Genomic DNA, 25,901 nt, shown 5'->3' on the forward strand with positions numbered 1-25,901 from the left:
CAAGGGATGGTGGGGGGTTGGCATGCCACATCTCTGTAGGACGGAGTCATGTGGAGTCTGCAGACCTCTGGGGTACGTGGCTATGGAGACAAGAGCAACAGTTATTCCTAAAAAATGGGATGACTGATTTCATGTGGTGTCTAATTGATTCTCCTGATCAGCAATGCAAAGAAGTAGCTGGCCTAAGGTTGAACAGCACATAAGTGCCCAGCTCCCAAGCTTTTTGCTTCCTGACAGCCTGCCAGGTGGGAGGCTGCACAGCAAGGCTCTATAAGCCCCACTCTTGGGTTCTCTGGCAGCCAGGATTTCATTTTGAAGTTACTGTCAAGAAACTTTCTGTTCTTCTGTCTGAGGTCGTACAGTGATTTCCAAAGAATGTTCTCAATATTTTGCTTTCATTTAGGTGTTTGTAAATCTCAAAATACTCTACAGAATGAGTAGTCCTTTTTTTATAGTCCTTAATTAAATGCTCATGCTGTTGCATATCTTTATTTGGATGCTGCTTTTTGCAAGTGCTCCTTCAAGAGAGCATGAGGATGCTTCATGTACTGGAGAGTTTGGAAAGTAAGCAGTAAATGTGGCAGAGGACTGCAGACAAGAAAGGCCAGCGTTATGCATAATTCAGGAAAATGCCGCCCTGTAGAGCCAAATTCTGTATTCACCTTTCTCACAGATCTCTCAGATAATGCTAATTAAATGGTTTAAATTTGTCTTTCCCAGGGGGTTGCTAAGCTGGGTGATGTAACTGATCTGAAGAAGGAAAAAGAACTCTTAGAAGCAACTTCATTTCAATGGCAGCAGAGCTTTGAACATATAAATGCTATATAGCAGCAGGTGAACTGAAAAAAAATCAAGTTATAGGCTTCTGAAATTGAACATACAGAAATTTGTGGATACTTTTAAGCTCAGTCTGCCTCTGTTGCCATTTGCCAAAGTGTTCCTGATCATCCAGGTGGGTTTTGAAAATGAACACATTGTTTCTGAAACACTTTGATACCACATAGATTATAATCTCAGAATAGCTCATGAGGAAATTGATAATTATGTCTTCAGAACAGAACACAGAAGAAACAAAATACCATGTAACAGCTCATTATTATAAGCTACTTTGAGTCACCCTTCAGATGACTGGCTTGAGGTCACCCAGGAAGTTTGTAGCAGAAAAGGGAACAAACCAAAGGATCCGTGATATTGAAGTTGGGCAATAATTTTCCCTCTGGTTCTCTGGAGAAGAAATAAGTATGCTGATGGTATAAGAAGCTGAACTATAAATAAGGAGATTAAGGCATTGATCTTAACTCTACTTATAATGTCATGTTTCAGAGTACTTTAAACCTCTAGTGTGCAAAATAGGCCACATTTTGTATTTCTCAGAATCAAACATAAGTGACTGAAAATTCATCACATTAACTTTAGAATCTATAAAATGAAAAGATGGAAAAAATATTAATATTTTGAAGCAACAGGCCACTTTCAACACTCTGATAATATGTCAGATTAAATCACTATGTTGTTATAGAAGAAAACAATACACAACCATCCAGAAAATCACTGTGGCAATGATGACCTCCAGCTACAACAGCAGAACCTTGAGAATTGTTCAGGTCTAACACACAAAGCTCACCTTTGACATTTCTGGCTTAGCATATGAGGACGGGACATTAACCTTTTTTTAAATAACGATGTCTTGTCAAGGTGAGGGCATGCTGAAGTAGCTAGGGCACTTTGCAGCCAACTTTGGCAACTCCAGGTCAATGGCGTGAGCCACACTGACACGTCAGCTTTGCATGTGCCATGGATCACTTTTCACACTCAACTTGCACTCCTCTGATGCATCTGCCCTATGGAGCACATGCAGGATGAGGTTGTACCACAGGTGCACGGCAGCTCAGCCCACCAGTGCTCTTCAAATGTGCCGTATGTTTATGCAAATTTCTCAGAGTATATGAAGTCACTGTTTGAGATTTCTGACTAGCCAATGGCCCTGGCAGCTGAACATCCAGAAATACAGTAGAATACCTTCAAGGAAGTCAAATCATTGATAAAAGCTGCAGTTAAATAAAAATTGATAGAGTTGGAAATCTGCTTTGTGGAAGAGGAATTGTCATATTTGAAATTGTAATCTAATGGAAGAAAAACAGTATTGCACCTGAGGTATCAGCTAACATGATCTAAATGCCCAAGCTATAAGGATAGACTGCAGGATTTTTTTGTCTGACTACATTCATTTTGATAGTCATTTGAAGAATGGTATCATTTAAGAGGCAGCATTGCTCATCAGGTTTACCATGGTGAAGTGTTAGTGCAGCAGCAACACAATTACTAATTTAGCATTCAGTTCCTAAATGGCATCAATATATCTGAGATACTACTGTAATGTCAAACAATGTACCATATACATGAAAAGAAATGGTAAATTAGCTTTTTATGCCACAGTATGTGAACAGTGCCCCTGAGGGCCTCAGGTGTATGAGATGTCATGCTTTTCAGAGTCCAAATTGCTAGTGGTTAAAAGCTAATCCCCTAACCTCTTGAAATAATTAGCAATTACATCACTCCAGACTGAAAACAAGAAAGGGCTAAACAAATAGAACAGAAGGAAGTGAAAAGATCAGGTGTCTGTAACAAAGTCATTTTACCTTAGTGTTCTCCTCTGTATCTTATCTGAAAACAGATATAGAAATCAACCTTCCTTCCTTTCTCTCCTCTCCTTCCCAAAAGAAGGTTGGGGAACGGTTTCAAAGAACTTCAGGAACAATGAAATTATACTTCAATTCTTCCTACAGGTTCACATGAAGTGCACTATTTAGTGACCCCATTGCTCAAAACTAGGTGCTACTGCAATCAAGTTTTCTGTCTTTTGTGTCCTTGTGAATAGGTCTGAACATTGCCAATATCAGAATAGTCAGAACACAATGCTAAAAAATTCCTATTCTTATCTGTTGCTGAAGTCTTTCAGGTCCATATGAACATCCTTTCTTGGGACTATTTGAATACATTTTAAGCATTGTATTAGAATTTCAAGTCACATTTATTTACAGTGCTACCTTTCTAAGCATCAAGAACACAGAGAAGTACTCTTAAGAGGAAAGCAAGGTTAACGCTGTCAGTTCCTGTCTCTGCTTATTGGCAGAAACACATACATTAAAAGTCTAATATTATTTTTTAAAAGCTGCAAAGTCACTGGCTAATAAAAATGTGAACTTTGTCATCCAGCAGAGAAACAGCCAACAGTGAAACTCGGGTGAGAAAACATTAGTTCACTGTCTCAGTTGTTGTAGTGAAAACTCCTTATAGAAAGCTTGCTTCCTCAAGGCTTCCACTTTGAAAGCAATACTTCGCTAGTTGAATGATGGAGGTTAAAAGTCAAGTGAGAACAAGACACAGTGACTGATTAGCATCTATGTCATCATTAAAAATAAACACAAATCTGGATTAACCTCCTTGAGTGCTCATTATCTAACTGCCAGCACAATCCTATGTGTGCAAGCCTGTGTTTCTGTAAAAGACACAGCCATTAGCTTGGCTCTAGTTTTCCAAGTTGACCTCACCTTTTACTGTCACGTGCACGCTCTGGCTGGTGGACAGTTGGGGTTGAACAAGGACGTTGCACGTGTATTCACCCTCATCTACTTCCTTCTGCACATCTGAAAGCTTCAGTGTCCCGTTGTTCTCAAACGCCACTTGGCGATGGTTAAAGGGTAGCAGGTTAGAGTTCTTGTACCACTTAATGGAGTAATACGGGTAGCCGATCACACGACAGTGGATGTAGGTGTCCCGTCCAGCTATTGCTGTGATGTTCTTCATTGGTCGAATGCTTGCTGGCCCTAGAAAGGTAAAAAGAAACTTTTGAAAACAATTTAAGGGCACATTTGCCTGAGGAAACATGCATATAATTTTTCTGAATATACAAATGTTAACGACGTTTACAGATGTGGCTCACACACTTATTAATATTTGACAGCTTTTGCTTTTAAGAGCTACTTAAACAGTTTCCCTAATCTTTACATGCTCTGGTTTTTCCTCACCCTGCAGCATACATACTAATTAAGTGGGGGTATATGTTTACATTATCCAACACTTGCTTGATAAAGTATTTGCTGCATTGCAAATTGAAAGGCTGAGGATGATTTAATTGATGTGATATACTATAACTGATACAAAGCTAGAATCCTTTTACACATGAGAACATTGACAAAGTTAGCTGCTTTTTTTTTAGGTATGTAAAGTATAATATCATGAGAATGGGTATTATGCCATGTAGAGCTAAAAATGCAAGCTAAAGTACTGTATTCATGAATAATTACAATGAATGTTGGACAAGTAAAGGAGGAAAGGAAAAGAAAACAAACCCATGCACGGCAGGACTAAAGTAAAGAAACTATCAACTAATAGAGATGAGTATTAGAAAAATAGACTACAGAACACAAGCCAAAAGGTTCTTCCAGCATTTAACCATACCATACACTTTCTAGATGGGGCTGGAGAGGCAGGGTGGGAAAGAGGGGGGAAGAAAAGGAGAGGAAAAACAGTAAGTTGTTTTTGGCATTCAAAGACTCATTTCATCACATGCAACAATCTTCTTCTCCACTACAATGAGTTATGTGTGTTTTTTTGAGGAGCTGATTTGACAAGCACCTCTTACGTTTATTCGAGCCTGGTACGGGACGACTCCAGCAGAGTTGTTGGCAGTACAGCGATAAACTCCACCATCTCGGACCTGAGTGTTAGAGATATTCAGGTAACTGACCACGTTGCCTTCGGAGGTGATAATCTGGCTGATACGATGACTGCCGTCCTTCACAATGGGATCTTCATCCAGTGTCCAAGTGATTGTAGGCAGAGGAGTCCCCTTCACGTTGCACATAAGGGAGACTGGCTCTCCCGGACTCACCACTTTCTCACTGAAGGCAGAAATTATTTTGGGAGTTCCATCTGCCAAGGGAAAAAAAAAAAAACAGGAGAACAGTACTTAAATGGTGTGTTCTGGTTTTATTTAGTGAGGGAGGACTACAGTGGTAGCTTCTGTAGGAAACTGCTAGAAGTCGCTCCCCTTTGTTCAGTAGACTTGGCCGGGCCTAGGGCGGACCCACTGCTGGCCAGGGCCGAGCCGATTGGTAGAAGAATGGTCCCTGATAACGCCTCTGTGATAATGTATTTAAGAAGGGGAAAACAGAAAAAAAAAAAAGGAGAGAAGATGTGAAGACACTGAGCGGGGGCAGAGAGGGGGAGGTGTGAGCCTTGTGGGCCTTGCAGGCCTCACCCTCTGGCCTCCCACCGGGCAGCCAACTGGGCCCAACTCGGCCCGACACAGCTGCAAGAAGTGGAGAGGAGATGAGATGTGAAGAAAACAGAGAGGCATCTGCCTGCTGGTTGTGAAGAATTTTTTTGTGAGAGGAATGGCTGCAGACTCCAAGGTCAGTGAAGAAGGAGGGGGAGGAGTAATGCGGCTCCTGGCCAAGATTCCCCTGCAGCCTGTGGTGCAGCCCATGGTGGAGCAGGTTGTCCCCCTGCAGCCCATGGAGGTCCACGGAGGAGCAGAGATCCACCTGCAGCCCGTGGAGGACCCCATGCCGGAGCAGGTGGATGCCTGAAGGAGGCTGTGGCTCATGGAGGGCCCATGCTGGGGCAGCTGTTCTAGAGGGACTGCACCCCACGGAAGAGATGACCCACACTGGAGCAGTTTCATGAAGGACTGTGACCCGTGGGTGGGACCCGATGATGGAGCAGGGGAGGAATGTGAGGAGTTCCTCCCCCGATGACGAAACAGCGGCGTAAAACAACGTGTGATGAACTGACCGTAACCCCCATTCCCTCTTCCCCCTGTGCTGATTGTAGGGGAAGGTAGTAGAGATAATATTAAGCCCAGGAAGAGGGAGGGGTAGGGGGAGTTATCTTGTTCTCTGTCTCATTATCCTGGTTTGATTTTAGTGTTAAATGAATAGCTTTCCCCAAGTCAAGTCTGTTTTGCCTGTGACGGTAACTTTAAGGATTTTCTCCCTGTCCTTATCTCAAACCTCGAGCATTTTTTTCTTATATTATCTCTCCCTATTCTCTCAGAGGGTGGGGAGAGTGAGAGAGAGACTGTGTAGTCTGGTCCCTATTGGGGCTGAACTATGACATGGTGTAAACTTATTCCCTCTATCCTGGAGCCTATCACATGAGTGAAGACTTTTTTAGAAGCGATTAAAACAATTGTGTTGGAGAACATAACTCTAGTTATTGAGAAAGAAGAACAAATTTTGTTAATAAAGTACTTAAATGATACTTTGCTTACTGCAGGTTTCTTTTTAATCTTCTGAGAAACCTGGTGCTGACTTTGCTGAAGGAAAAGCACTTGAATAGATGGAGCAGGGTTGCACACAGGTATATGAACTGCCAAGTTCTTGTGGAAAAGCATTAAAGCCATACACAGTTCATCAGAAATGACATACAGCAAAATCTCAACACATTTGGAATTTTTCTTCTCTTGGTATATTTCAACTCCTTGAAAAGCTAAGGAGGAATCCTGTTGGCAAGAGCCAAGCATAACTTGCACACGCTAATTTCACACAGCTGTGCCAAAGCAGTTTAGTCCTGATCAACAATGCCTCATTTAGAAAAGTATTAAATTAAGCTTTTCTGAATACAGATTGCCAGTAACAGCACTGATGCCAATTTCTTTCTGTGGTCATTTTGTGCTACAGATAAATATTCCTCTGAAATGGGAGCATTCAAATGCTTTCTCTTGTGATCTGTGTCACAATTGTATCAGCCTCTACCAGGCCAGTGAATAAAGGGAATGGATGGAGACAGAAACTTTGAGGTAGTAAGTAGGAAGCAGGATTAAGTAACCATAATCTATACAGAGAGTTCAGCTGGGTAACGTGTAGGAGCGCTAACACTCTGCTGTTAGTTAGAAAGTTCTTTCTGAGGTCATGCAATGCATGTTTGTTCTCCTTTGAAAATTATACTTTCAAAGCTGTATCTAGAGGTAATTTCAGTGTAATTGGGGCCAAAAGGCCACACACCAAGAGCAGTATGCACAACACAGGAAGCAATCCAGTCTAAAGTTTGGACAACAGTGCTGTAGGCTACTATCTGGTTTTAAAGAGCCAAGTGGCAACTAAGCTAACTAGCTTCAGTGTTCCTACAGTATTAGTACCTGCAGGAAACAGAAGGAAAAGATGCCTCGTTACCTAGAGAGGGGCCAAAGATACTTGAGAAACTCATCTTGTACATGAAGCCCTTTAAGCACAACTCCTTTCAGTGTCACACAGGACAGGACTAACAAGTCTCATAATCTCTGTGATGCACTGGGTTTTTTTTGTACACACTATATATTGTCTCTCCATGTGCACTCTGCTATGTGTTACCCACATGTTTGGGAGGCTTGAATCACAATGATTCCCCTAGAAATCACAATTCTTGCATTGTAATTTCAGTGCAACCTCACTCAGGAAACTGAGGGAATTGTCATGATGTATGCAAGACTCTGCATAAAAAAAATGCTGAATCATAGCAGAACTAAAAATAGGGCTGCAAAATTCCCTTCCTTGCCCTATAGTAAAAAAACATAAGGCACTGCCACTTTCAGGCTGCTGAAAGACCTCAGCATCCCTGGAGGAGCATTTGATTTGATCTGATTTCATTATTTTCTCTTCTTCCTCCCCTCTCCCTTTTATTTCTATCCCACTGATTGTGCAACAATTTTTTTAAAAATTATTTATTTATTTTTATCTCTGACTCTCTTCCTTTCCTTTGCTGTGCATTAGATACTATCATCTGTCAGAAAACAAAAGAACAGCAACAAAAAAGAAAGTCTTTTTTATCCTGAAAGAAAGTTGACACAGGACTAATAAATCTTTGAGCGTGCCTCTGCCATCTCTCCTCCTCTTTTTTTTTTACTTCAAGTGACAGGCTTTTTTTGGAGATTAAAGCAGACATTATTTTCCCAGTGAGACCTTAGTGTCTTTGAAATCTTTCCTGCTGTTGCTCTCTGATAACCTGCACTCTCTTGACATCATGATAGATTATCAATATGCTCTTTAGGCTTTCTTAGTCATGGGAGATGGTTGCCGAGGTAACTCGGTCCAGGCAGGTAATCTCTTCTTTTTCTATGAAGACTCTAAAAATAGCATCCATGCCACAACTGCACTACAGCCTCATTGGTGAACTGGCTCTGTACAAATTGATTACTTTCCTCACTTGATCACCATGTGAAACATTGTGCCAGTTAGTTAAGATGATGTCCAAGTCTTCAGCCAATACATCCAACCAGAAAAGCCATGCCCAGACGTTTGGAATTGAAGAGAGACCTCCTCTCTTTTGTCCTGCTGAAAGCTAGTGTCAAAAATCAGCACCACCACCATCACCCACCCCCACCAAAAAAAATAAAAGGAAAAAAAAAGGGAAAAAAAAAAAAAGAAACTGGAAGGACTGCTCATGAGGGATCTTTGTTTCCAAGTAGTTTTTTTCATTCCATTAGTTTTTGCATAGAGTGGAGCACAATAAACCCCACTGGCAGTTCATAAGTATCCTCTTATCCTGTCTAGGGTCGACTGTCTCTCACTTTGCAAAAATGACACCAAAGATGATATAAATATTATGGAGACCAAAATAACTAAATAGGAGTGACTGACCTTCTAGCACCACCTGAACATAGTCTTGAGCAGACATCTTGTCCTTGCGCACAAAACACTGGTAAGCTCCACCATCACTCTTGGCCATGCCATCCATAATAAGGTTCTCTCGGTTGACACCAGTGATCCGGACGTTGTTACCAGGGTTGATGATTTCACCATTACGATACCAGGAGAGCTCCTGGTCCTCAGTTCCCGTCACACTGCAGGACAAGGACACTTGACTACCAACACTGCTTTTTACTTTCCGTGGGCTAATCGTGGCTTTTAGTGGTTCTGAAGATTTAAATCAAAATAAGGGAGAGGGAAGGGGAAATACAGAACGTTAAGTATGCACGTGCAGTTATGTGCGAGTAATAAATTAATTCTCAATTAAGAAGAACAATAAAAATCCCAGCCATACCCTTCTGAAAAAAACTCCACAAACAAAAAAAAACAGATGACTGTTTGCTTTAAACAAGCATTTTGGCCACCAAATCCGTGACACAAAATACAGATCTATAGGGATAACCTACTTAAAATATAGTCCTCTAGACCATGCCTAAATGAATAGTAGGAGTAGATCTATTGAATAACATCGTTGGTGCTGAGGGCCGAACAATTGCACTACACATATTTTGGGAGGGTTGGATAGGTTCAGATTAGTTCAGTGTGGACGTTTGAACTGGTGAATTAGGTGCATTCCTGAAGCTCATCTTCTGGTTTAATTTCCTACAAAGGGAACCCAGTTCACATATTTCAAAAACACTCCCTGATGTCAACAAGTCCAGTAAATGTCAATATCCAGAAGATCAGCTTTTATGAGTGGAAGAACCACACTAAAATGCTAGTATAGGTGCACCCATACACATCTGTAGGATCTGTCTGTATGGAAGTGTTCCTGTGTGTGGGCTCACTAAATTTCCTGCTTCAATATGGGAAGAGTACGCTATTTTCAAATACAGTAGGACATAGGTAATACAAGATTTTTATTTAAAAAAAAAAAAAGAATTAACAGTGTAGAAAAAAAGTCATAAACATCAATGCAAAGATAACAATCTCAAAACTGCCAATGACCCCCTAAACAAAACAGACACACTCAGGTGCAACACCAACATCTCAGAGCCATGATGATGCAAGAAAGTGAACCACATCCTCCCTTGCAGAGGAGGTGTGGGGAAAACTACTTCACCCAGCTATTGCTTCCTGCCAACCCAATCCAGAAAATATCTACTGGCTCTTTGATCTCTGAGTCCATAAGTAAAATGGATCACTAGGCACTGAGGATACTTTTGGTGTCACTAGCGATATCATTACATCATGCATCCAGAAGTTTTCACTTTGCTTCTTACAATGCCGACTGAATTCAACTGATGTTTATGAATACATTTAGAAGTGAAGCTCCTCTGTAATAATTCACAAATTACTGATCTTTGATCTCAGTTTTATTTTGCCCAAATACATTATATGTAATTATTTGTGAAGACATTTTTATGGCCTGAACTGTTCACAAACTTCTCCCTTTTCAGTTTGCTAGTTTCCTTGATGGAAACGTTAGTTCACAAAGCATTATTTCTATTCCAGGAAATATTTTTTTTCAGCAATAGAAGAATAACACTTTTCCAGTGCAGTGCTTCTGAGTAATAATTATCTTTGTAGAATTTGTGAAACATTCAGAATATTCACACATGAATACTCAATTGAGGGGAGGTATGAGTTTTCAATATTACCGAACAGCATGAGTCATGGCAATGAGAGTTTGGCAGCTTTATTCATGAGAACATTTGCAATTTCTTTTTAGGCATCCAATTCAAGCCTCTAAATTACATATCCTCCATCTGATAAATTATATAGCTACATTATAAATTGCATCCATTTGCACTTCTGATCGCTCAATTGTCCAATGAACTCATCTCCACAGAGCCTACCTTCTCTTGTTGCACAACTTTGAGAAGTTTAAGCATTGCTAAGGTAAAGTAACAAAACAGAAGATATAGCAAGAATACGGCAACATCTTCCCTGATGCAAACACCCAGGCAAGAAGTGGCCCAAGAACTTTACGCAGTCCAGGACTTACGTTTTACGTACAGTCGTCCTATCATCTCGGCAGTCCCATAGTTGTTCCACACCTCGCAGACATAGTTGCCTGAGTCAGAGGGACGCGTGTTCTCGATCAGTAGACCTGTAACTGTCTGCCGAAACCTGCTGTCAGGCTCCCAGGGAACATTGTCCTTCAGCCAACGATACTTTGGTGCCGGGTGCCCTGATGCTTTGCAAGGCAGCTCCACTCGCTGTCCCGCCATGGCTTTACGGTGGTCAAACCCATCTAGAATAGATGGAGCTGAATTTGCTGGATCTGAAAGAACAAACAGCAGTTTTTCAATGGGAGCATTAAAATTCTTTCCTTCATTAAGCAATAGGCCAATATTTTTTCTCCTCCATTTTTGACTTCCTAGCCCAGTGTTTTATGTACTGAAGTTTGCTACTGTGACCCAGCTATCAGTCTGTAATATCTCAGTAGTGGTGGCTGGGATCCAGCAGCATGTACTACTGAAGCATCTCATGACTACTTGGAAACCCTCTCACTGGATTTTTTCCAAGTGGCAACTATTTCCCTGGTCATACTTCATCTCCCCTATCAGAGGACTGGAGAGCCAGAAATGTGTCGCCTTAACGATTATTACTGTTATGCCTGCATTATTCAACTACAATAAAGCCAACACATTCTCCATGCTTCCTAGTGGTCTGAAGGCTTTGAATTAAATGATTTATTCCCTTGTCAGGAAAGAAATGGGCAAAGACTTAGGAATTTCTATCTGCAGTCTAACTGACAGATAAGCCTTTTCTTCTTCTCTGGAAAAAGAACTTAATGTGACAAAACCAACATACAACTTAATACTCAATCTCTCTCTGCTCAACTTACTGAGAAAAGCAGCTCTCAGACCAACACACTTGTGTAGTGACTGGCATATGTTTATGTATCTCACAGAAGTCTGGCAGAGTGCCTTTGCCAGAGGTGCATGTACCCCACAGTAGTACTCTGTGATTTTGGATTTTTAATTTTGAAAAACTTTTGGAGGAAGAGGTTGATGGGATTTACAGTTTTGTGCAGTATGCAGCGTGATAGAAGCCCATCCTGGAGCTATTGCAACATAAATACTGAATAATAAATCAACAAATATTCATCTAAGTTTTTTCTCATCACATGCAGCCACTTTGCTAAGACTCCTGTCTCACAAAGAAACTCCACATGCTGAAACAACTCCTTTTACTCCTATCTGACACACCAGTCTTTTTTTGGGTACATCTACCTCACAGTTGCCTGAGTGTAGGTGTGATTGCAACCATTTGAGATTTTCAAGTGACCATTGACTTAGCTAGCTCAGGTACTGCTCACAGAGGTTCTTGTTAGGAGCTGGAGAGATTAAAGGAGCAGTTCATGCTGAATTCAAGCTACTCAAGCAATAGTGTAATCAGTAACAGAGCTAGTTAGTTTAAAACTGGTTTAGATATATCTTAATGAACTGCAGCCACAGTTGGTAGGGTACTTGAGAGCAAATAGCTAGAGGCACTATGCAAGTTATACTACCAATCAAGAAACTAAAATTGTGACGGTCAACAAATCGGCTAAGTAAATTTTATGTGAATATCTAGACAGAACCCTAGATGCCAAGGTCAATGAAAGATGACCATAGGTTTTTCTGCTCCACAGGTGCCAGCAACAAGGTGAGCCACTGAAGGCAAAACCACATTCAGTTTACAGCAACTTACTGTCTGTCTCATTAGAAACGTGTCAGCTAGTAGTTAAACAAATAATTTTGCATGCATCAGTAGCCTCAAGGTCCATATTTGGCATTAAGATGGGTTATATTTTTGAGCTTGCCATGCTGTTTATGTCTGGCTTAGTGAAAGCACAATCTGCCAGGATGCTATTGGGAAGGCCAATGTCAATTTGACTAATTGATTAGCCAGTTCCTTTCTTGCCTTTTGGGTCATCAGGCATCTGTGTTTTCAGTGCCTAGATTATTTTGTGCAGCCTGAGCAATTAACTCAGTAAAAATGTAAGCCTGCAAGAAATTACAGCTCTGGCTCTTAGCTCTTAGGAAGGTTACATCTATATGAAATAAATTTCTTTAATTGAAAGTACTAATTAAATACTAAAAAAGTAGAACCGACTTTTAAAGGTATTGTCTGTCCATTCCTACTCAAAACCCATGTTTGCAATCCTTTAAGTACAAAAATACTGAGTACTGCACGGACTTTGAAACAGGATGGGGGCGATCAGGGGAGGAATTAAAGAAATGGTAAGGAAAAGTTGTGGCTAGTAAATATCAAACTCCAACAGCCTCCTAGTTTCCTGCAGAGAACCACATATGATTTGATGGTGGGCCCAGGCAAAGTGCAAAACCACCTCAGATGACAAGCTGATGGTGACAGTAAAGCAGCTGCTGCTCTCCTGCCCCATGCCTAGGCAGAAGCCTGGAAAGCCAGGCAGGCTGCCCTCAAGAGCTGGGGGCTAGGGCAGCAGATGCCATGGGAGGCACAGCCCTCTTCTGCAACTACCATTTCTCACCCTTCAAGAACAGAACATCAGTCCCTGGGTCCTCTATCTCAGGTTCACTTCCCTTCACTTTTTCCTTTCTCAAACTGAACCTTGGCAGGAGCAGCCCACCCTGGATTCCCATCCGCAGAACAGCTAAACTGGAATCTGCCAACATACTTGAGAAGCCTTGGCCTAGTTCTTATAGGGGAAGTATTTAAAATATATTCAGGGATACACAAAATATGATTCCAGGGACCTCCTTTCTTGCACTCTGTACTTATATATTTAAAGGTATGGTAAAACCGTCTCTTTGGGATGCCCGTGGAACAGACTCCTATGTAAAGCTACTACATGGCATATATTCCAATTGAGGAAAGAAAAAAAAAAAAGAAAAAAGCACAAAAGAAATCCCAATGTTCATTTGCAATCACTAGCAATGAGGCAAATAGCAAAGTACCACACCCCAATTCCAATATGTGTTGTGGACTCTTTAGAATGCTTATTTTACTATACTTTAACCATCAGCTTTTAGAGTCATCAGACTTCTAGCAAGGACAATGGCAGAAAAACTGAGGCAAAATACTGTTCTAAAATATTCTACTTTGGATCTTCTTTGAAGGACACAGCAAGAAACCCATGCTTTCAAAATCATAAGGATTTTTTGGAGGGTGAGGGTTAAAAAAGGGTAAAGATTTTGGAAGCTGGGATTCATGACTGAACAAAATTATTTTTGGAAAAGCACACTATCATAGGCATTAGAGGAATACTCTGTAGCATGTTAATGGCCTTGGTTTTAATTTTATTTTGAAAGGTCATATGATTTCATGGGGATGTTCTTATTCCAAATGAAATTTGGAACTTTGCTTTCGTCATAGGCATACTAATTATTCACATGTGTATTTGCTATTATATGCACATCACCTTTCTCATGCTTTCAAAGAATAATGAAGCTTAACTCATTAAAAATGTGGCCAAGAGACTATGATCAGTATTTACCACAAAATATTTCATTCCCAGATAAGCTAAAAATATTTATGGATGTAAAAGGCAGGCAAAAATGTAGGTCTCAAGCAAGCAGACCTTTCACAACTATGTTCATGGATTCTCTGATCTCAGTTCTTAAAGGACTTCCTATTTTAAAATTTAAATTCCAGTAAAGAAAAAAGAAAACCTGTTAGAGAACTAATAAGAGAAAAGACTCTGCCCATAACTGCTGCACTTGTTCAGCAGACTAACAGGACTAGAAATCAGATCCACTATAGCTCTAACAGAGAAAAATTAACCCCATTCAATTAAAAAAAAAAGCCAGCTATTGCACACAGTTAAAATCTCCTATTTTGATTTGGTCTGTGGAAGAGAATAGAAAAGGGAACTCCAGACAGAGCACATCTTTTAGGGTGCTTGTCCTGAATTACAAACAAGACAGAGCTTTCATTTTTCCCCTTTTGTTCAGTGAAATAACTAGAAATTTTCCTGTGGTAACCAAGATACAAGCCTGATTTTATTTATGTTACCAGTGGCTCAGCTTTAGTATGATTTCATACGGAAGCAGACCATATTATGGAGCCAGCTAGAAGGACAGGACCCTGCCTATCCTTATAAAACCAAAGCAGGGAGATTATTGTGCAGAAAAACTACTTCTTCATCTGATTGGGAAAAGCAGAGGCAGGAGTTTTACCCACAGGGGACGCATATCAAAGGCAGAAACTCCTGGATCTGACTGGTAAGTGATTCTAACCTGAACAATCCCACTATTTTTTTTTTTAATCATTATTATATTTAAGTACTGACTTGTGTGTTCAAAGGGCTCCAGAGTTCTTCAGCAATGACCACTTTGGAGGAGGGCAGGAAGTACGTTACTAATGCAAATCCTTGTGCCTCCTTTGCCTTACAGAAGACATCTGATCTGCTCTGTCTCCCTTAGGACTCTCAAACAGACAGTGGAGAACTGAGACCTAATCACTAGATTTTTTTTTCTGACAAAAAGACCGAAAGACAAGAGGGCAAGGTCAAAAGGAGAAAGACCCCACTGACTGGTACGTTGTGAAGGTCATCATACCCTGATTGATCTTCAGGGTTAGGATCTTTCAGGCAACTTAGTAACAGTGAAAAGGAGAAAAAGCTCTGTGGGGCTTTCAGTGGGATAGTGGGCATGCCTTCTGTAAGGCAAGGATACAGGGAGAAAGAAGAGAGAGTCTAGGGTGGTGTCTCAGCTAACTCTCTGGATGTGGGAATACAATTGCAGATTTGCTCACATGCAAAATACAGGGTGCAGTTACAGGCACCTATGAAATGAGGGAGAGGAAGGGGAGAAGAGCTAATTCTGTATAGAGATGTTTGAGAGCAAGTCCCAAATCCAGGCATGGGGTCTGCTCCTCCTTCTCACCTCACCCCCAAGTGGCACCTCCTCTCACCAAGACAAAATGGGGAGAAGGTAGGATTGGAGCAGCACTGCACTGACAGCCCTAAGTGTTTGATGTGTGTATGTGGGGAACTCACCAGTTCATCACACACACAACAATCAGAAGTTGATTTACAGTTATAAGAAAAAGTCAAAATACTCCATCAACTTTCTCATTTTCCTACCTGCTGCACAAGGCCATTTTGCCCTGGGACTCTTAGCTCTGCCCATGGACAGCCACCAGCTAACCCTCCTATCTACCTGCAGCACCCTGGGTGGCCTGAGACAGGTCACGTACCCGTTCTGGCTGGAGATCCCTCCTGGAAGAGGGGAAACACACTGTTCTCAGGGAAGGAACGTGATAAATGAAAAAGAAGGCTGAAACACACCTCAGCTAACCTGAAACCTCTGCAGAGGAAATATCTACAGCTGAGCTAAATGTTCTGGGCTACTGCTAGGATTAACAGAGAGAAAGAGGCACTGTGAGGCAACTCGTCTCACCCCAAAGTGGACAGCTGAAGTAGGTCAGATACACTACCCTGAAAAATGTTACTCTCCTTTGGTTACAATGGGAAGTTAAGGTGACTGGACACTTCCACTGTGCACATCTACTTTTAATGGGATGAATCTCATCCACAGCCCTTTTATAAAGTCCTGTAAATCTACTAAAAATCACTGTACTAAGTGCCAGTGCACCTTACAGACTCTTTGGAAATACCTAATGGGAGGCAAAAAAACAACAGAAAAAAAGCATTTTAAATTGGAACATTTTGTTTTACATCAGCAGCTCACAGCTGACAACTTTTACCTCCCACTAGCTAGATGACTTGGTTGTTAGTGCATATGGGCACAAGAACCTGCCTTGCCAGTTTACCACACTAGAGAGAGGCATATACAATACTTGATTTAACATGATATATAAAGGAGCACCTGATACAAAAAGTCTTGCACTGTTGCTTTGTCGTGTTTCTCCAGTGTATCTGTGCCTTGTGATACATCGGTAGTTGTACAGTCCATCTTCATTCTGTACGTCTAAAATATACAAGGCTCCCGTGGATGTGATGAGAAATCTAGGTCCTGAAAGACACAAGAATTTGTAGTGTTTGAAATATCTGCAGGTTGTTACTGTGTTCTCCTCGCTCATACTGGGGGATGGATGACACAGGCTGGAGGATCCTGAAGGTTTTTCTGCCAGAGTCTAGAAGCTGCCAGTTATAAGTTTACTAAGTACTCATTGAAAATGCATATAAAGATACTTATCCACGTGCAGTTCTTACAAAAAAAAAAGTAGGGATCTGTAAGGAAAATGTGAGCAATGAAGCACATAAAATGTGCCATGGTTTATATCACAATCAACAAAAAATATCCAAGAGGCATCAGAAATAAAATACAGGGTAAAGAACCAATGCAGAATTTAATCCAGTTTAATTCAGTGTTGTAGAGTGATATGATGGCAATTCACCAGCAGAGCTGTACAGTTTAGAAAGACAGTGTGGGAGGGCATGCATAATAAAACAATATTAGCCAAAATGGCATTTGTTATCCAGGTGCACCAGAAAATTGAGGCAAAAAACCCCATAAAAAGTAAAACTAAAGAGGTCAGTGAAAGCGAAATAAACTTATAAAAGGAGGAAGTTTTTACTCCAAAAATATGGGACACATTTGCTAAAGGACTCCGACAGTAAGAGCCACGTGCTGCACAGCCCTGCTCTGCAGCCTGCTTCAGGTGTGGTGGGAAAACAAGGACAGCAAAATCTGCCTTGCTGATGTTGCCTACTCTGCTGATCCTGGTGAAGTTGTACACACCTGCACTAGCTGCAAGCTAGACGGCACAAGGGTCTGGAGCAGTCCCTCCCCTGTCCATGTCTCCTGCGGGTTAATGCATCCCAGGCCTCAGCAGGGTGGGCTGAGCTCTCTGCAGCTCAGTGCTTCCACAGCCAAGCTACCCGCAGGAGAGGAGTTAATACATTATCTGACCTGCTGTGGACTTTTTTTGTAATCATATTGCAGTCTGTGATCAGAGAAGCACAATGTAAGCAGGTAGACAGACTCTATGTCTAAAGGAAAGGCTTAAATAAACAGCACAGATTGTGTTATTTAATATCCAAAGATTTTTTTTTAAATTGTGCACAGAAAGGTTTATTTCAGGAAGAAAATTAAATCTAGCAAAATGACTGCCCCCTAAAACTGAATAAGACTGACATGTTCATGGTCAGCATTTCTCCCAGTTTTCATTCAAATAGAAAACAATATAGTTGAAATTCTCTTCAAACACATATTTTTTATTATTAGCTCTAGAATATGTGGAAAATGTCATGGTATGCATGTAGACATGTGCAGTTTTGATCACTTGATACCAGCGCAGATGCCTCTGTTCTGTTGTAAATGCATGTTTTAAAAGCAAGGACACAAAAAAGCTAACATCTATGTGGTACATATTTACTCTAAAGCTTTTCCCTTATTACAATAAAAGGAAGTAATATGGTTAGAATGCATTACAAACTTGGGCCTCATCTTGCCACTCTTTCCATTTTAAAAATACTGCAGTCTAAACTATATATGCTTTTCTAAAAACTTCACACTGGAGAAAATGTTAATATCTTTTTTATGTCTGCTATTTTTTTCTCTAGTAGCTGGTAGCTCTTAGAATACACATACCTGTACCTATGTATTATAGAATATACTGGACTCCCAAATCAGAGGAGAGAATACACAAAGATGAAACCCACTATGAACTAATATTCAGTAACTTGCAGTAAGAAATATTTCCTTTTCTTCAGAGTTCTGTTTGAGCAATGACTTTTAAATAATTAAGTGTGGTCAGAGAGCTTGCTCACAAATGCATCAGTGGGAAAGCAATCCAGCAGAGAAAAGACAGAAAGGAAATGGTATCATTGCAGAGGACAACCCCATTTAAACTACAATTGAAAAGAAATGGGAAAAAAAAATTAACTACTATTTAATGTCACAGGACAGGATTGACCCTTAGAGCAGAGAGCATTGAATAAAGCAACATCAGCCCACCTCTTTCATCCTTGTATGCATACTGAATTATAAAATAACCACACTGGTGACTTGCCTTGGCTGACCCTACTCTCCCGAAAGTCACAGCATGATCATGGAAGCAGTCAGGTCACAACTTTGGAAAACCAGAAACCACACTGCACGTATCCTTCTGAAGTATCTTGTTTGTTTGAATAACATGTGTCATTACTAAGTGTATCAACAAAATAAATCTCCAAAACGGAGGCATAGAAGATGTTGATCTACTTGCCTGCTATTGAAGGAGAAGAGCTGGGCAGGGGAAGGTGTGGAGAAGGAAGGAAGACTGGATGGCAGAAGCACTCTCCTCAGCCATGAGCAACACTATATTCCAGCCTAGGGGGGTTCACAGGCTAGGGAGGTTCCTTCTTATACAGAGGCCATATTGACTTCATATGTCTTTGAAAATTTAGTTGCTTGTATACAGAAGGCTTGTGTTTCAACACCAATTACTTATAAATGAATGTGCTGTTAGATGTAGGAGGAAAAGCTCCTGAATAGGTAATATTTCCATTTCACAGCCAGGTGTTTAAAATACATCATTGAAAAGGTTACATGAAAAGAGCAAAGCTATCTTGCATCTTATATTTTAATACGTTAGTTGTAATGTTTGGAGAGAAAAAAAAAAGAAGTCCTTCCTGCTGGTCAGAGCATACTTTTTTATTTTTTGGTTGATTCTCATGCTACTCCTAGATGTAGTGTCATGTCCTCTGTCAAGTATTTCTTCATTTTCCCTTCATAGTCCCCAATTACTCAGACATAAACACTTGTCACATTCCACCCTATCTCCTCGTCACGTAGGTACTAAAAATCTGTACCCTTTAACAAGATCTACCTTTACTCCTAATTCTAGGTTAGAAGGATATTTAGAATTTTGACGTGAAAACTAGGCACTGTTTGACTCCTGTGCCACATGCAGATTCTGTGCTACTGAAATATTCGTAAAGCAAATCTACTTTTGCCAAGAAATAAGTTATAAGGACTACAGGTAATTAAAGCACAGTTCTCTCCCTTAGTCTGTAGGCAGCATAAACTGACAGCTTCAGGAGATGAGAATCACATTTAAGGATTTTCCCTAGGGTTAACGATGGGTATGCAGTAAAGGCAATCTCTTCTTGCTTCTGTTTCCAGCTGCGTGGGCATTAACCAGCTCTGTGTTTCAAACAGCACAGCCAGTTCAGACGTGTGCTTGCCCACAGCAACGCCACTTGGCTGGCAGGGCTGCCAGGCTGCTGAACCAGCACTGTCTGTACCATGCAGACCTGTCCTCTGCAGCCCGATCAAGACTTAGATCAGACTTTTCAAGCCGGGATGCAGCTCCCTTACCAAACTGTACCAGGGTAGATGTTGGTGGAAAGGCTGCTCAGCTGCTATCACATCACAGGATCAGGAACACATACAAAGGTGCTAATGGGACGGTTGCGACCATTTTGGTCCCTCCAGTAAACCTGCACATGCTGTACATTTGTGTCAAGTAAGTGGAACCTTAACAGCTGAGGGGCAGAAATGTGCTCCCTGTACAATGGCTTCATGTAGATTTCTTTTTCTGGGATCCAGTTTCACCTTTGCTAAATATACATAATTTCATTTCTACAAAGAGCTACACTGTTGGAGGCTACTAGCATGAACGAGTTAAAAATTGTACAAATGTGTCCAAGTTTAAAAATTAATTCCTTTCTCTATGCTTTTCTAAAGCTCTCACCACTTTCAGATCCTCTGCACAATTTTGAGATATGGTATATACAGGCCACCATTAATAATTAAATTTGTCTCTCTTCTTAGAGTAAGCATGAAGCAACTGGCACTGAAATTAAGTTAGAAGATCAAATTCAGAGCTTCCCTTAAAACTGCTGAAAGCTCACTTCCTCTGTATTTCTACCTTGTACATGTTATTGCCACTAATGTTTGTGCTGGAATCGAAACTGGGGAAACACGTGGAGTGGCTAGTGCCAAACTGAAAAATATGTATAGATTTGTGGGCTATTTCCAGATCCCATAGTACTGACTTATATTTGCAAGTGAAGCCTTCCCTTCTCAGTCCGGGAAGCAAGTTTCCTCAGATGCAGTTATACAGCTGGGTCAATGAGAGTGGGTATTGTTATTAAAAGCCTGCCACTTAATAAAAAAGGTTTGTGAAAGCTATGCAGAGCCAAGAAATTGTTCAGTGTTATCTTGATACACTTTCTAGAGAACTTATGAACATACTTGAGCTATCTAACACTGCTTAGATCATCTTCCTGTTGGAAATTACTCAGGCAATAGTATAATAAAACCTTTACTTAATGCATTATTGAGAGACTTTTGCATCACCCTCTTTAAAGATAACTAAAAGTAAATAGTTATTGCCACACATCAGATGTTATCCCACAGTATATATTTTTCACCAACACGCATTGTGTATAATTGCAGGGCTAAAGCTTTTCCTTTTCCTGTCTTCTTCTTAATATATTTTGCATACTTATATAATGCTTTAATAACCAACCCCTCCTTCTACTGTTAAACTTGAGACAGAAAAGATGATAGAAAAATAAAAGAGGAAATGCATGTAATTTCTGTCATCTTCTAAATGGAGAGCGTTTTCATTAAAACCGACAGGCTGTCAGCTGTGACAAAGCCAAAGCGTTGAGTGCTTTGCCTTCTGTACTTCAAAAAGTGTTTAGAAATGCACCAGGATGAGGATTGACAAGCTCTTATTGCCCTGTTGATCTAGGGGAGGGCTTTCTTCTTGAGGCGCATTTAATTTAATCGCTCTTGTTTTGCTGTACAAAGTCTAATTTTTTTGACTCACGTACTTAATATGCCAAATAAGGATTTTTTTTCTAATGGAACATCCTTTAAGATAAACTGAAGCGTTTTGTTTGTTTGGCTGTTAGCAGGCTTCAAGGGACGAATGCAGAGAAGCCTCCTTCACAACAATTAAAAAGAACATTGTCAAAATATAGCTCATAATTCCTATTTATTATTCCTCCTCAGTAGTGTTTGTATTAATGCCTTGAAAACTTTATTATAATAATTTCAGCTTCTGATTTTCAGAGACATTGAAAGCTTAAATATTTTTTGGCTTTCAATGCTTTGTGCCTTTGAAAACTTGTCTCAATATCTGTAGTATGTATTTCATTCAAAGAGTTCAAAGGATGTTAGGAACCCTTACTACCTTTTGCCTTGGTGAGGTGGGCAAACACAGTAATATATTACTATTTAAAAGTTAAATGTTTTACAGGGAAGCTTACTGAGATATGTGGATTGATGTACACAAGTCAGTGGAAAAACAGAGAATTGAACCTATAATTCTTTGTCCAGCACCCCATCTGTCATTAATACATAACTTTGCCTCACTGCGAGACTGAAAAAAAAAAGTTTATAGAGCCAAGGACTATTCCCACCTTTCGTGCCTCACCCATTAACTCCTGCACCAAGTCCATACCTGGAAGTTAAGCTATAGCATTTTAAAAAATAAATTAGTCATGATTAAAGATTTCTTGTAAGCAGAGAGCATGTGATACCCCTGGGTAAATTATTCCAATGGTTAATTATTCTCACTTTTGAAAGTTATTGTATTGTTTGTGGTCTTCCTGGCTTTGACCTCAGCTATTGGATCTTACTGTGCCTTCATTAAAGACTTCCTCTGCAGTCAGAAATCTTCTGCCCATTTAAGTACTTACAGAACATGAGGAAATTACCTCTTAAACCATCTTTCTCCTTAATTAGTTACACAGATTGAACTTCCTAAATCATTTACTGTGAATTATTCATATCTTGAAATATTCCTGTAGTTTTTGCCCAACACCTTAACAACTTTCTGAATTTCTTTTTCAAGTTTGGATCATGCACATAAGTTCAGTAATAGTTCTGTCAACAGTGAATGCAAAATATCACCACTTTCCTCTATATAAATTTTCCTTCTGCTTACACATCCAGGTATTAGAGTAGTCCTCTTATCAATACTAACTTGCTTCAGCTGTTCATTGAAAATTGTGATTTCCTTTTCAGAGTCATGGACTTAGAGAACAGATTTCCCCCATTCTGTGAATACAATCTATTGTCTGTCTATCTTAGCACTAGAATTGGCTATATGAAAAACTGCATGTTTAAATCAGGTCTCTTTATCACACAATCCAATCTCCCCATGCAAATCACCAAACCGTATCATCATTTTCCACGACACCAACGTTTGAACAGTTTATATACTTTATTGACATGTGCTACCTTAAATATAATTCATTAACTGAAACTTTAGATTTCTGTTTTCGTCTGAGATATTACCAAACCACTCGTTTGGAAGATACATATTTCAAAGTAGCAAGACCCTGCAGAGAATAAATGGGGAAGAGGGGGAGGAAACTGGGTTGTACCTAGGTTGACCAACCTGAACTAAGGGCCCCAAATCCCATGACATATTAGAAGAATACCTCTCATTTTACTATCTGCTGACTAGAGCCCTAAATAACCTAGTAACTTCATTAAAGTTGAGTTGCATTAGCAAATTGTGTGTTCATTTCTCTAAGTGAGGTCACATTAACAATTATGAAATTGCTCTTATGTAAGGTTTTTAATGCTTTCCATTAGACTGTACAATATCAGAGATTAAAATAAAATTTTACAGGTCTGAGTAATAAGTTAAAATAATTCTGTTTAGGTTTCCTATGTGAAATTGTTCTCATGTATAATTCATAAGAAAATGTGAACACTTTCCTGTAGAATTAGCATATAATATTCTTGTATGAAAATTATAATATTTTAAAACTGTATTATTAATTATTCTTTTATCATGCCTTTTTCCCCCAGCATGCTGTTAGTCTTTAAATGGGGGTAATGTTATCCTCAAGATTGTTTAAAAAATCATATTTGATTTTCACTTTGTTGGAAACACATGTAACAGCATTATGCTATTGCAGCCTAAATTGGGTTGATAGAAATTAAGAGAACAGATGGCTGTTCTAATCGTGTGCCAAATGATAATATAAAACAAATAAACTTTTATCAGCTGTACTTGTCACCTCTGCTGGATAGAACTGCTTCTGCTAAGCAAGTTTCTAGTGTGACCTGTGCATGCAAGGGGAGAAACCTCCCCACCGAGCAGAAGCAGAGTAACCTATAACTCAGTTTTATAGCACTGCTACAACATTGCGCTCAAAGCAAAACAATCTGCTGCTCTGGGCATGGAAAATGTGCTAGGAGCAGCCATGCTTAAATGGTGCCCTGAAGTTACAGTCCTGCGAATGCTTTTGATACACAAAAGATTAGATGAGGAGAGAGGCATGCAGGGAAAGAGGAAGGTAAGGATTTCGCATTTCCAAGCGCCGCTCACATAATGTACTCAACCTACATGAGACACCTGGGGTGTTGCTCACAGTAGGTGGTGCAGATGGTCAAAACATGACTACACTCCTCTGAGCAGCACAGCCTCTCCCCTGGGGATGTAGCCAGGCTCACTGGCCCTGCTAGCAGACCTTACAGAGCATAAAACTGGGTGTTTTTAGCGCCTCATATTCCCTCAGCTCTGGGGCCTATAAATTGCACCTTTTGAGTGTGTTGCCCACGGCCCCTCTCCCCATCTGGGACACAGGCTGTAGCTGGCTTCCAGGAGAAGGAGGGAACCCGCACCACTGCCCTACAGCCCAAGGGCAATTAACTCCCTTAATCAATTACAGTGAGATTAGCTCTCCCCTGTGTTTGCACCTCCACCCTTCAGGCATTGGAGAACCAAATACGTATTTGCACTACACGGCCCGGTCTTTCTTTTGATAACTGGAGAGGCCACCATGAGCATGACTCAGTTTCTGTGAGAAAAATTCAGTGGCAAAGCTTCTCAAGTGGCACCATAGTATGACGTTACTCATGAGAGATTAAGGCCTCTGATCTTTCCATTTTTTCCCCTGATGCAAGAAAAGAAATAAGCATAAAAGCCATACTAAGTTGTGTGAGGTGAGGAAGGCTGTTGCCATATTTGAGCTATTGTTCTAAGCTCCTCAAAGCTCACAGAGATGTATCTCTATCGTAACACTGAGCTTGCAGGTCTGAAGTTTTCTTCAGTTCCAGAGCAGCCAGAATTTTCCCTTTTCCTTCTGTGTTTTTTGTTTATTTGTTTGTTTCCCCAGAATTAAATTTGAGGATTTATAAAACAAGCCAGCAGCCTCACACGGGGTATTTTGCTATTTTATGTGTGCACATAATCTGGTTTGAATTCAATAAAAAAATAACTGAGGTTATCTCTTTGCAAAGACTTATGGACATTTATAAACATTTCTAACCCTATGACCTGACATGCTTCCACTTGTACCATAGATGTATTCTTAACTTTGCAAAATTTATGTAGAACTGAGAGCTCAAAACTATGACAGATTTTTTTCTTACATCGTCACTCTTTACCCACCTCACCTCCTCTACCTCAGTCAGGTCGCTCCTCAAGAAACATCTGTTTTGGTTGTGGCTTAGTCTGAATCAGAGGATGCAAGTAAATCTGTTACTGATCAGTCACTCTGCCCTTCGGCCAGTGGAAATCAGAGCTGCTGAAAGTCTGGGAGGTCCAATTCAACCACCATCACCATCACTCTAAGGAGCGAGGCTGTGAAATATTTCCCACTTAATCCTTGTCAGCAGAAAAGCTTAACGATGAAAACAGTTAACATAGAATTTCTATTCTTTTAGCACCTACATCTCTAAGAAATGTTAGGGACCAATCATGTCTTTTTGCATCTCTCCAAAAAAAAAAGTGGATTTAGTGAAATCTAGATACTGTGGTGTTTACTTCTCCATTCCAAAATGGTTGAATGTCTCTTATAACTTGAGATTTTGCCATGGCTATAGTTCCCAGGTTTTCCTTAATGTTTTTCATGCAATATTACTATACTAAGACAACAAACCTGCCTATTTCTTGCATATAGAACTGTAAGGTGAATAAAATTAAAATGAGAGAAAAAGGAAGAAAGGAACAAAGATAAAGAAAAAAATAAGAAAGATAAATAAAAAGAAAGAAAAAAAAAGCAAGAAAGCAAAAAATAAGAGGAGGAGGTAGGGATATGAAACTCCAGAACTCCAGTTTTGACTTTATAAATGGAGCTGAGAGAGACTATCTGCTGAGTCAATTATAGCATTACCACAGGAACAAGAGTTGTGGTACTGTCTTGGATTCACATTCAGACAGGATAAGGTCTGAACACAATGCTCAAAAATCAAGCAGGTTGTGAAAGCTGGTGGTATCTGTATTAATGGTTTCAGCTGCTTTAAATTCAACTGTAACATGAGTTCATTTGTGCTTTTGTAATCATAAAGAGATACATATGAGCATTTGTGCTATTATATACACAATGCTATC

At 40.1% G+C, this 25,901-nt stretch overlaps 1 protein-coding gene across 2 annotated transcripts in view; it reads right to left on the reverse strand.

Annotated features, from left to right (window-relative positions):
* Positions 1–25,901, reverse strand: part of DSCAM (DS cell adhesion molecule) — a 401,860-nt gene that overhangs the window by 174,105 nt on the left and 201,854 nt on the right. Inside the window, exons 2-6 of one of the 2 annotated variants that reach the window (XM_086739932.1) lie at positions 16,475–16,621; positions 10,678–10,956; positions 8,622–8,897; positions 4,639–4,935; positions 3,552–3,827 (exon numbers count right to left, since the gene is read on the reverse strand). In XM_086739932.1, coding sequence (XP_086596058.1) covers positions 3,552–3,827; positions 4,639–4,935; positions 8,622–8,897; positions 10,678–10,956; positions 16,475–16,621 — 1,275 coding nt within the window. Of the gene's footprint in view, positions 1–3,551; positions 3,828–4,638; positions 4,936–8,621; positions 8,898–10,677; positions 10,957–16,474; positions 16,622–25,901 lie in introns of those variants that run through there. The other variant, XM_086739937.1, reaches the window with a different exon arrangement.

The sequence above is a fragment of the Chlamydotis macqueenii genome, chromosome 1, assembly GCF_036417535.1.
Source record: "Chlamydotis macqueenii isolate bChlMac1 chromosome 1, bChlMac1.mat, whole genome shotgun sequence".
Taxonomy (NCBI): Eukaryota; Metazoa; Chordata; class Aves; order Otidiformes; family Otididae; genus Chlamydotis; species Chlamydotis macqueenii.